This window comes from Leptidea sinapis, chromosome 4 (genome assembly GCF_905404315.1).
Source record: "Leptidea sinapis chromosome 4, ilLepSina1.1, whole genome shotgun sequence".
NCBI lineage: Eukaryota > Metazoa > Arthropoda > Insecta > Lepidoptera > Pieridae > Leptidea > Leptidea sinapis.
Genome location: NC_066268.1, coordinates 1,309,449 through 1,322,250, shown reverse-complemented (window position 1 = coordinate 1,322,250; position 12,802 = coordinate 1,309,449). Strand labels below are relative to the sequence as shown.

At 34.5% G+C, this 12,802-nt stretch overlaps 1 protein-coding gene across 1 annotated transcript in view; it reads left to right on the top strand.

The window, feature by feature from the left end:
• The window catches only part of LOC126980016 (NACHT and WD repeat domain-containing protein 2), a 270,439-nt gene that overhangs the window by 211,933 nt on the left and 45,704 nt on the right, over positions 1-12,802 (top strand). The window contains exons 5-6 of the mRNA XM_050829637.1: positions 3,683-3,771; positions 12,446-12,591. Coding sequence (XP_050685594.1) covers positions 3,683-3,771; positions 12,446-12,591 — 235 coding nt within the window. The remainder of the gene's footprint in view (positions 1-3,682; positions 3,772-12,445; positions 12,592-12,802) is intronic.

Genomic DNA, 12,802 nt, shown 5'->3' with positions numbered 1-12,802 from the left:
CTTATTCTACCCACAAATTCCACACGTAATTCCAAGTACGTAAGTACAAATTTTGAGCTTCAATTACCTTCAGTTTTACTTTCGCTTTACTATCATACAGATGTTTATTTGAAAAATGTCAAAACGAAAGCTACAATCGTTATCATTACGTGAAAAACTGAAGTTAATATCCGTTTATGAAAGTGGGAAGACACGCGAAGAAGTTTGTGCCGAATTTAATGTGCCAAAATCTACTCTTTGTAGAATAATTCAGAGTAAACATAAAATTGAATCACAATGTTCTGAAGGACAAGGAAAACTAAAACGTGTACGTTTATCAGAATATCCTGAACTTGAACAGTGTTTGCTAACATGGGTTAAGCAACTTCGTAACAAAAACGTTCCAGTATGTGGACCGATCATTAAAGAAAAGGCACAAGATTTCGCGCGAAGGCTCGATATTCATAATTTTTGTAGCAGCAATGGTTGGATGGAAGGGTTTAAGAAAAGAAACGGTATAGTTTTCAAAGCAATTTGTGGAGAAAGTAACGCTGTTGATGTTAACAAATGTAGCCAATGGATTGAAGACCTACCAGTTCTATTACGCAATTATTCTGCTGATGATATTTTTAACGCAGACGAAGCGGGTTTATTTTATAAGTGTCTACCCGATAAAACTTTTACCTTAAAAGGTGAGTCTTGTCATGGCGGGAAACTTAGTACATAATATTTTTTTTATTAAAACTTATTTACATACATAACACGTTATTTTATTTAATGATCGCACCTGTATAACTGAAATAACCTGTATTCTCACCTCTATTAATGGAACCCTCTGTAAATGAGACAGATATTTATTTATACCTGTATATCTGAGACACTGGGTAAGTGGAATACCTCTATAAGTGAAACGACATTGCAGGTCCCTTGATGTCTCACTTAACCAGGTTTCACTGTACTTAATGTAACAAACAATTAGAGGTATCTACCACATTCTTCAATAATTTTCATAAAGTAAACATTATAGAAAAAAACAAATATACTCAAAAATTAATTGGTTATTTATTTTGATATAACACTATTATTATATAAGACTATGAAAATCAATACCTTTTATTCGCTAAACTTATATACAAATAATTCACGAACTGTATGGAGAGAGGAAGTAAAATTAATATCGATGATATTATCACTATACGTGTTATCAGGACTGTTCGCTTCAAACGCTTTTACCAGTGGGAGGCTCCTTTCCACAGGAAGCCGGCTAGATTATGAGTACCACAACGGCGCCTATTTCTGCCGTGAAGCAGTAATTTGTAAACATTACTGTGTTTACAAACAACTCTGAAGGGCGCCGAAGCTAGTGAAATTACTGGGTAAATGAGACTTGACATTTTGACATTATAGTTCACGATATATGATTGCTTTTTGCTTAAACGCTTCAAACATCTTATGTCTCAAGGTGACGAGCGCAATTGCAGTGCCGCTCAGAATTTTTGGGTTTCTCAAGAATCCTGAGCGGCACTGCATTGTACTGGGCGGGGCGTATCAATTACCATCAGCTGAGCATCCTGCTCGTCACGTCCCTAATTTTCATTAAAAAAAACAGGCATCTTCGAACTGGTGGAACTAGCGAAATAATTTGCTTCCGGGGATACCTACTAGGGACACGATAGTTAATTTTAATCAGAAGTTGAAGACAGAATAAAATTTTTAAGTTTTAATGCAAAAATAAGATCGATTAGAGTTCGCTGGTTCATTTTGAAAAACACGATTCTATTAGAATATGTTACACAGACTTTTTCTTGGAAGTCCGTTCGAATACAATAAATTCATTTATTCAGATTAGTAGTGAATTACGAGGATTGTAAGCATATAAACTGTTTTCCACCCAAGAATTTTGATAATATTGGCTTTGTTACATAGATGGCGGGCCGGCAGCCGTGAACTGATATCGCTCAAGGTCGCTGGCATTTAGTGTCGCCTTAAATGTTTGTCTGAATGTTGATACTCCATTTGGGTTCTTGTCGATAGGTTATTGAAATGTAAGAATGCGTAATGGGATAGATTTGTCTACCTCTAGTAACTTAAACTAAAGATATATAGGTTATTGAAAAGAGCCGTTAATGACAAGATCTTATCTATCCATAGTTATGTACAATATAGTTATGTTATTAGTTATAGTCCTATGCTATCTGTCGATAGGTTATTGAAATGTTAGTAAGCATAAAAGGATAGATTGGTATACTTCTAGTAAGTTAAACTAAAGAGAGGTTATTGAAAACGACCGTTAGTAATTTATACTTTATATTTTTTTTAGTTTATAAAAAAAGGTCTTTATTTACCAAAAGCTTAAAATCAAATACAATGAATCACTTAAGAACAATTAGTTTTACTTAGACTAATTATGTCTTTCTAAAATATTTAGATATTAAAAAATAATCTATATAAGAGATTTCCACGTATATAGTCACTCAACACGATATCTCTGGATCCATAAACCGTAGAGACTTGAATTTTGTAGCAATATTCCTTTCGCCGAGTAGAGGTCAGCTTATACGAAATTCCACCCGCAATTTTTTTTTATTATGAACAGAACAACGTCTGTCGGGTCAGCTAATACTTAATAAACAAGACAATTAAAGGTTGGTAGTAAAATACAAAAAAAAAACGCTGACTTTTAAAAGAATATAGTAAATTTATTTTTAAAAGGTATAACAATATTATTTTGAAATAAGTATTATTGTGACACATAAACACATTTACAAAATTAAATTGTTCAATACTAATCATAAAGAAAACATTAGCGATGTAAAACTGTCATTAAATCCCTACTAATATTATAAATATGAAACTAGATTTGTTTGCTACGCTTTCACGCCGCAGGTACTGAACCGATTTTGATGAAATATGGTACAGCGAAAGACTAGAGCTTGGGAAAGGACATAGGATACATTTTATCACGGAAAAATCCACGGTTCTCATAGGATTTGTGAAAAACTGAAATTCACGTCGATTAGCTATAACTATTCCAATAGGAGGTTTAGTTTGCCAGAGCAATCTTCCTCGAAATAAGACTCATAATATAATATGTTGGGAACGGGAGCGAAAACGGGAACCGGAACTGGATTAGGACGAAATTTTATGTAATTATTGTTTTGTTTTTATTAATTTTTTATTATGATATTATTGTTTAAGTATGGTAACCCTTTATATACTCGTATGAAGAATGACAATCCGCTATTCCACCTGGGTTCTCTGGAAGACCAGCGCTGATCATATCACCTGCGGGTATGATCAGTATTATGCTGAGGTGAAACCCAGTTCGGCATCTTAATATAAATTAAAAATAAGTCTACTTGTATTCTTAGTTTAAGTTGCAGACTAAATGATATTTCTTCTTTCTTCATATTGAATTTAGTCTTAAAAATAATCAATATTTTGAAATAAAACCTTATTACACAAATAAAATTTGAAAAACAAAATTTTATGAACGATGCGGGATTTGAACCCACGACCTCCGGCGTTCCGTTAGCTTAGCTCAGTTGGTTAGAGCACCGGCACGGAACGCCGGAGGTCGTGTTTGAGTCGCATCGTTCATAAAATTATGTTTTTAAAATTTTATTTGTGTATTAATCCTAGAAATGAGGGTTATCACTTTAAAAACATAATATATTGTTTAAAACCTTATTGTTCATTATAGATACAACAATGGAAAGAAATACATTGATGGCGAAATGCTATCCCCGGATCAAGGACTACTGTCGCGAGAAGCATGGTCTTGAGTTTCAGGTTAGTAAATACTTTTGAGTGAGATTAGCAATTTATTTAGTGGGCATTTAAAGGGACTGAGCTGTCACGATCGACATATTATGATTGTCGCATTAGGGTCAAGTGGCCTCTTACATATTCTAATTGCTGGTTATTTATCGTAATAGCCTCTTTTGATTGAGAATTGCTAATTATTTTTGTTTTCGCTACATTCATAGAGAGACCTGCATTTGCACTTTCATCTGATAATTGTTGTAGCATTGTTTCCAGGGTATTTGGACATTCGGAGAACAGTATTAAAACGTCCGCGAATCTCAAATGGCTTAACTTCTCTCCGTTCACGTTTATTCCGAATGTATCCCAGTCTAGTCTCCTAAAGATCGTCTCCAACACAGCTGAGAATAATTTCGGCGATATAGGGTCACCTTGACGGACGCCTCTTTCAATTGGAAACTCGTCACCTGTCATTTCCAGTTTTATTTGTGCTGTGCTTTTCTGGTAAATGTTTTTTAAAATACTTATATACTTTCTAGTATCTCATTGTCGCTCTAATGATTCCCATATATAGTGATGTTCTAACGAATCGAAAGCTTTGTTAAAGTCTACGAAACCCAGATAGTATACATTATTGTATTCTTTATATTTCTGAAGTATCTGTCGTAGGACATAAATATCATCTATAGTCGAGAAGTTACTCCTAAATCCGGCTTGCTCCTTAGGCTGGTTTTCATCGAGAATATTTTATATTTTTGAGAAGATCTTATATATATTTATTATATATTTATACATTAAGCTTATCGGTCTGTAGTTACCAATGTCTCCTTTGTCCCCTTTTTTGTGTAACAAAACTATCATAGATTTTGCCCAATCTTCTGGAATATATTCTGTCTTTATAACTTCGTTGAAATTAATTGGTTAATTTTGGTACAATTACTGGCATTGATATCCTAAGAAGTTCATTAGTGATTTGATCGGGACCGGGCGCTTTTCCTAACTTCTGCGTTCCAATCGCTTTTATTGTTTCTTCTTTTAGAACATGTGGTATATGTTCAGATTCATCTGTGTCATCAATCATTATATAATTGGGATTAAAATTTTTGCTTTTATATAGATCCTTATAATATTCCGTAGCAATATTTAATATTTCAGATCTTTTGCTAGTGCATTTTCCCTGTTTATCTTTCATATTTGGCATACAATTTTTCTTTGTTTCTAATTCTTTATATGCTTTCTTTATTGCGCCTGTTTCCTTATTATAAATACATAAAAATGAATAGGTTAGTGACTTTTTAATAAAAAGGTACTGAAAAGTCAGAAGTTTATGAGTTATGTCGAAGTCCGTATTTATAAACATCGCTTTGAGTGTGAGCTAAACTTAAGCTTAAGTCCACCTTAACCACGATTTTGGAAAAACTCAGATTATAAGCCGAACAAAAAGGAGATCAACAATTCCTTAAAAGCATAAAAAGGCATAAGAGGCATTTATTTTCTCAGATTCCTTTAGAGATCTTTTTGATGTCATTTGTAATTACTAGATACTACTACCGCTTCGGAAACAAATGATGCTCATATAATACAATATTTATCTCAATTATACCATTATTCTATTTCCTATACATAAGCACGGTATGGCATTGGCACGGCATGGTGAGAATTTATGGAAATGGTTCAAATCACATACATACTTAAAAAACGCTGTACAAAGTTATCTGGGGTACCCATAAATAAAGCATACCGCAAAGGACAATTCTTGGATCACTTCTTTTCATCCTGTACGATAATGTAGTCAGCACTTAATTTTAACACTGTCATTTTTTACTATACACTGGCGACCTTAAGATATATCGTGTGACCAGTTATATATAATAAATTTTAACTTTACTGCATCAGAAGTAGACTGTAGTTAGTGTAGACTAATATTAACCTATTACTTTCAACAAGAAAATAATTATTAGCGGTTATAGGTATTAATAATGCGGCAGTATATTGGAAAGAGTATAAATCTGTCACAGATCTCGGAGTAACTTTAGGTCCAATCTTACTCTTTATAACATACATGTTGATAATTTTTTTCTTTTATTATACTAAATTTTATTATACGATATAATATTGTTACGATAGTTTTTGCGCCCGTTCTTTTCAGGTCTGAGGCATATTTTTTCGAAGGGTTTTTGACTTTCAATAAGTGATTTCATATCCTTTTTACAAATAAGGTTATTTGAATTACAGCGTTAATAATTATTATACGCAATCTATACAACGAGTCACAACTTGTGTCTAAAATAATAACAAGCTTTATCTATTTCAAGAAACACGTACAAAAATAAAAGTATAAATATTTTCATAGAGTAATATTTACGATTCGATTCCACAAACAGAGATTCCATGAAACGTCTTAACATAGCTTTATAGAAAGATATCATAAAATTTAACATCTTCCGCTACGAACGAGATGTAACTGCTTTCTGGAGCGAATAGGGATTTGATAAAATTTAACGTTTATTTTTGTATCTGTTACGTATTCACCATTCAAGTGCATAAGAAGAGATTCTCAAGAAACCGGTATGTTTTTTTATCACTTACTTTTTTTGTTATGACAATAAGGAACTAGACGACCAGGTCGTTCAACTGATGGTAATTGATACGCCCTGCCCATTACAATGCAGTGCCGCTCAGGATTCTTGTAAACCCAATAATTCTGAGAGGCACTACAACTGCGCTCGTCACCTTGAGACATAAGATGTTAAGTCTCATTTGCCCAGTAATTTCACTAGCTACGGCGCCCTTCTGACGAAACACCATAATGCTTACATATTACTGTTTCACGGCAGAAATAAGCGCCGTTGTGGTACCTATAATCTATCCGCCATCCTGTGCAAAGGTGTTCACTGGTCAAAAAGTTTCGAAAAAGTTGTTTAGTTTCGAAGTTGTATACTGCAAATATGTATTCTATATCTCATCCTGACAACCAGCAATGATCAACTTTCTACTTAATCCGTTGTTTTTTTTTTTTTCAATGTCAAAACATAAAATAAATTCCGTCTTGACAAATCTATCTAGTAGTTTAGGAACACTATGTCTTCTCAATCGTCTATAGCGCAGACGTTTGTCTCCAGGCAGTCGCAAGGTAAGCTCATTTTATGGTTTGCGAGTATTTCCTGGTAGTTAATACTATATTTCGTGATCACGGTGATATCTGTAATACAGATATCAAACAACTTTAAGCTGATATCGAAAATCCGTTACCTAATCAGTAAAATGACTTCAATAACTTTTTACAAATCAAATGAGAAGTATCCAAAATTTTGAATAAAATATTTGAATTTTGAATTTCAATTTGATTGCCAGGCCAGTATGTGTCTTGATCTGATCCTACCAGTGCAGTGGCTAGTTGATCGTCCACGTGGGCTTTTTTCATCCATGTGTATGACTATCAGTTTGTCTAAATTACTGGGAAGGCGTCGGTAATGTGGACAATCTAGTGAAAGTGCAAAGATTTTTATGTAATAGAATATTGTTCGAAGAAAATCCATCGAACAGCATTATATTTTACCATAAAAAACCAATACATATATCTACCCCTAAGTTCTGTTCATATAACATGCTATGGTTTTATTATAGTATATTAACAACGCTCAAAATTCTGTTTTATAAGTATCCGACTCAAAAGATTAAATTCAACATATTTCCTGTTAACTCTCAGCTTTATACCCATAAGCCCTCAATAATACGGGACTCGCTTTCAACAGGCGAACGGGAATAAAAAGGACTTCCTTTTAATTAATCCGTCAAACGAAATATTTTCTTTTAACTAAAGAGTTTCTTTTCAATGAGGATTACTTTAAGTTACTGGATGGTATTGCTTATGAAAATCATTTGTGTTTTGATCAGAATATTTTGGTTGTTTTGTCCATTTCAAAAATGGGGAGATTCGTCATCTCTGAACTGAGTTATTTTTGAATCAATTTCGAACACTTTAGTTAGTAAATAAAGAGATAATATGTTTGAGAATTTATTTATATAGATATTTTTGAAGTAATACTGGTGAATGCGTGACGAGAGCGTTACGAACGAACGCAAGCGTTACGCGAACGGTGATTTATTGACTTGGAGAGTAAGCTGGTGAATGCGTGACGAGAGCGTTACAAACAAACGCTAGCGTTACGCGAACGGTGATTTATTGACATGGGGAGTAAGCTGGTGAATGCGTGACGAGAGCGTTACAAACAAACGCTAGCGTTACGCGAACGGTGATTTATTGTCATGGGGAGTAAGCTGGTGAATGCGTGACGAGAGCGTTACAAACAAACGCTAGCGTTACGCGAACGGTGATTTATTGACATGGGGAGTAAGCTGGTGAATGCGTGACGAGAGCGTTACAAACAAATGCTAGCGTTACGCGAATGGTGATTTCTTGACTTGCGGAGTAAGCTGGTGAATGCGTGACGAGAGCGTTACAAACAAACGCTAGCGTTACGCGAACGGTGATTTATTGACATGGGGAGTAAGCTGGTGAATGCGTGACGAGAGCGTTACAAACAAATGCTAGCGTTACGCGAATGGTGATTTCTTGACTTGCGGAGTAAGCTGGTGAATGCGTGACGAGAGCGTTACAAACAAACGCTAGCGTTACGCGAACGGTGATTTATTGACATGGGGAGTAAGCTGGTGAATGCGTGACGAGAGCGTTACAAACAAACGCTAGCGGTACGCGAATGGTGATTTCTTGACTTGCGGAGTAAGCTGGTGAATGCGTGACGAGAGCGTTACGAACGAACGCTAACGTTACGCGAACGATTTCATTTCGTTCTTGAACATTTTTTAAACTAATATTTTGAATCGGTACAATAGTCAAAGACTGTATCATTGTTACAACCTATAATAGATCATTTATATTAGCAGTCATGAAAGTTTCAATAAAATGGAATATATAAAAAATGGATCATTGCGTAAAGGCGTGCTTTAATCGCTCCCCTTTCACATATATAGCTTCGAACACATGTGCGGGCTTCGTAACAATTTCTCATAATTTCTTCCTCTCTTAATAATGTGTTCATGGCGACTAAATGAGTCACTTCAAAAATCACCAATAATACCTAGACCTTAGATTAAGGGTTGGTCTCCGCTGCGTTTCAGGTAGATACCGTACTACCTAAGAACAATAGCTTGTTTATTACGGCAACTTTTATTGTAGTATTGGCTATTTGAAAGATGCTTGTGTGCGTGGCATCTTGACACTCAATGGCATCTTTCATTTTTAACCAATTTCAAAAAGGAGTAGGTTATCAATTCGATCGGTTTTTTTTATGTATGTACACCGATTACTCTGAGATCTGTGATCCGATTTACTTAATTCTTGCGAAATAGATGCCATTTGGTCTCATGAAAAATTTACATACCTTGGCGCAGTAGTTTCATTTTATTTACTTTTATATGAAAATTTTCGACTACCTGGATGACATAATTGTTTTCTGTGTTCGCCTTATTTTGGAGTTTTCATTCAGATAGATTATTTATTATTATTAACTGACACTAAAACGTAAAAAATAAAAAAAAACTACGTTTACGAAAATATCGACCGACTTCACAAACTGAAAAGTATCAAATAACTAAAAATTTAATTTAATACACCTCTTATGCAAACCTTTGCCTTTAATATTAATAAAATACTATTATGTATTTGTATGTGCTACATATTGATAGCTTTGAAGTAGGTGCCAAGCCAAATGTAATAAAGGTACCTACACTTGACACGCGTGACTTTGAGCGGGATAGCTTCGTCTAGAACAAAACAACCCAAGCGGACAGAAACGCGTGGCCAGACAACCTAAATAATAACAGTAAATAAGCTGTTTATAATATTAAGTTTTATTTTGTTTAGGGCTTGGCACTGACTTAAAACCTATCAATATGTAGCACATACACATAATAGTATTTATTAATATTAAAAGTAAAGGTTTGCATAAGAGGTGTATCAAATTAAATTTTTAGTTATATTTTGATACTTTTCTGTCTTTGAAGTCGGTTTTTTTAAACGTAGTTTTTTTTATGTACCAAACGCTTTGTGTTATTTTACATTGAAATTAATTAAATACAAAAATCTTACTGATCATATCTATATATGCGGTATCTAGTTGGAGCGCAGCGGACACCAATCCTTAATCTAAGATCTAGACTTAACCGCAAACATTTATCCTAACAGTTAGAGCACACGTGTACAAGCTTCCGACGTTAAAAATAAACAGGGTGCTCCCATTGGTTGGATCTTGTAAATGTTTACAAATATTCCGTTCTCAAATAGTTATAGAGTTTCGAACAATGGGGTGTACTGGTTATGACTCGACTACTAGAATAAAACAGTCAATTATTGTGTATTTATAGATGTTACGGGTAATGCAAGAAGATTTAAGCTGGACTGTATCAACTAACTTTAACAATAACAAACATGTAAGAGGTTAAAGAAAAAATGTGTTGCACCATTTGATAATTTTTAGATGACATCATAACTTTAACTGTTAACCGTAACCGTCCAATCTTCGTCGGTTAAAGCTATTGTTAATGATAATTTATTTTAATCCTATTCAGTTATATCATATTATAGCTATTGTTTTTATTTTTGAAGTCGCTTTTAAAAGTTTTTAATTTTAACTATGCCAAGCAATACGATGGTGCAACATATCGCACAGTCTATGTTAAAGTCAGCGTTACTGTTAACGTTCAATTTGACTAAAACCATAACTATAACAGCTAATATGATGCTTAAGCTTAGTAATCTTAAGTTAACTAAACTGCTTGGGTATGCACTTAGTAAAAACTGGTTTGAACAAGAAATAACGCTATTATATATAGTATTAAAAATTAAGCGTTATAATATATATAATATAATAATAACACACTTTTACACAAATTATCTTGCCCCAAACTAGGCATAGCCTACAGGCTAGCCCATAGTACACTATGGGTACAAGACAACGATATATTTAATACAACATACTTACTTAAACATACATAAATACATATAAACATCCATGACTCGGAAATAAACATTCATATTCATCATATAAATGTTTGCACCTACCGGGATTCGAACCCGGGACCTCTAGCTCAGTAGACCGGGTCACTAACCACTGGGCTATAGGGGTCAGAATATTAACAGCTTAATATTATTTTTACACACGTTTACACAAATTGTTCAGCTCCAAACTGGGCATAGGGTAGATGTCAACGGTATACATACTTATAAATGGATTGCCGATTTTTCCCTTCGGTTAAACTGCGAGAACTACTGAACCGATCGGAATAATACTTAAACCATAACATGCAGCGTGATTCGTTAAAGATTTTAAGTGTATAAGTGTTGGTGATTCCTTACACGGAATTATTTTTTTTCCACTTAGAAATTCCTATATATTTGCAATACAAATAATTGAGTAAATGAGATTTCATTGCATAAAACAATTCATATAATGAGCGTGCCCGGGCTACTTACTTTACATGACAAACAAAATTAAATTGTACCATAATCCGGTATCCCGCATCGTTCATAAATTTTGGTACAAATAAATTTGTATATTTAATCCCAGGAGTGAGGGATATCACTTTAAAATAAGAAACTGTTAAAAAAACAAATATATTTTCATTTTGTATTCCGGCAAGTTTGGAATTGATTTTTGTAACCTAACCATCTTGAGACGGATTAATTTTCCATTATGCGTATGATGACTACTGACAGAAATTCAGTTTATAGAATTCTTTATTCCCATTAAGTCAAAAAAGTCAGTTACATGAGAAATAACTTAAATAATAAATAAGGTTAGTATTAATTACTTATCCGGAATGAATATGTGATCAGTATAAAGAATTAGTGGTTAATAATAACATATAGTTCAATAATCTAGTGTGAGGACACAGTGATATATCACAATAGCAAATGACTTCTAACAAATACAGTAAATGAGTAACAAGATTATTAGCAAAATAGTTGATACAAAGTAACAACTCAAGACAGGTTACACAAATTAGCTCAGTGATATTATTTTTTGCGGCCGGTCAAAGAGCTACCCTCCGGGGTAACAATGGGGATAGGTGGTGAATGCTCATGCATACCAACGCAGCCATCTGCGTTGTTTATGTGTACTCACATGAAACCTACGTGCCTACCCACACAACACCACCTAAGATTGGTTTTGGGCGAATGTCCTCTAAGCCTTTTTTGGAGACAACGGAACAGAAGCGGCATTCCCTTGGGGTAATCCGTTGGGATATAACACAGAAGGTGCTATCTTATTGGGACTAGTGATGGACTAGCATGATCACAAATGGGATAAGTAATATTCGTTTGTTTGTCTCCTTACAATGGGAGGCTCTTTTGCACAGGATCTCGGCTAGATTATGGGCACCACAACGGTGCCTATTTATGCTATAAGCAGTAATGTGTAAACATTACTGTGTTTCGGTCTGAAGGGCGCCGTAACTAGTGAAATTACTGGGCAAATGAGACTTAACAGCCTTTGTCTCAAGGTGACGAGCGCAATTATAGTGCCGCTCAGAATTTTTGGGATTTTCAAAAATCCTGAGTGGCATTGCATTTGTAATGGGTAGGGCGTATCAATTGAATCTGAACGTCCTGCTCGACTCGTCCCGTATTTTCAAAAAGAAAACAATGTTTGAAACATGTTTTTTTGTCTCCTTACAGGTGGTGGACATGAGGTGGGGAGTTCGAGACGAAGCCACGGATGATCACATGACAACAGAGCTGTGTATGAGAGAAATAAAGAATTGTCAACGTTTATCTATGGGACCAAATTTCGTTGTGTTTCTGGGGCAGAAATATGGTTACAGGTAGTGGTGAAAATATTTCTTTAAGAATATTTAAAATCAGGTCAAACAGCTTTTCGGAAAACATACATACCTACATATTTATTATAATGGGAAGGGAAAGAGTGTCCCTTCCTCTTCCTCTGGAGGAAAAGAAAAAGGGAACGACCCGACATGACGTGCTTGACAAAGCCAACGCAAACTAAATCAAAAAGACAACTCAATAATTCCATCT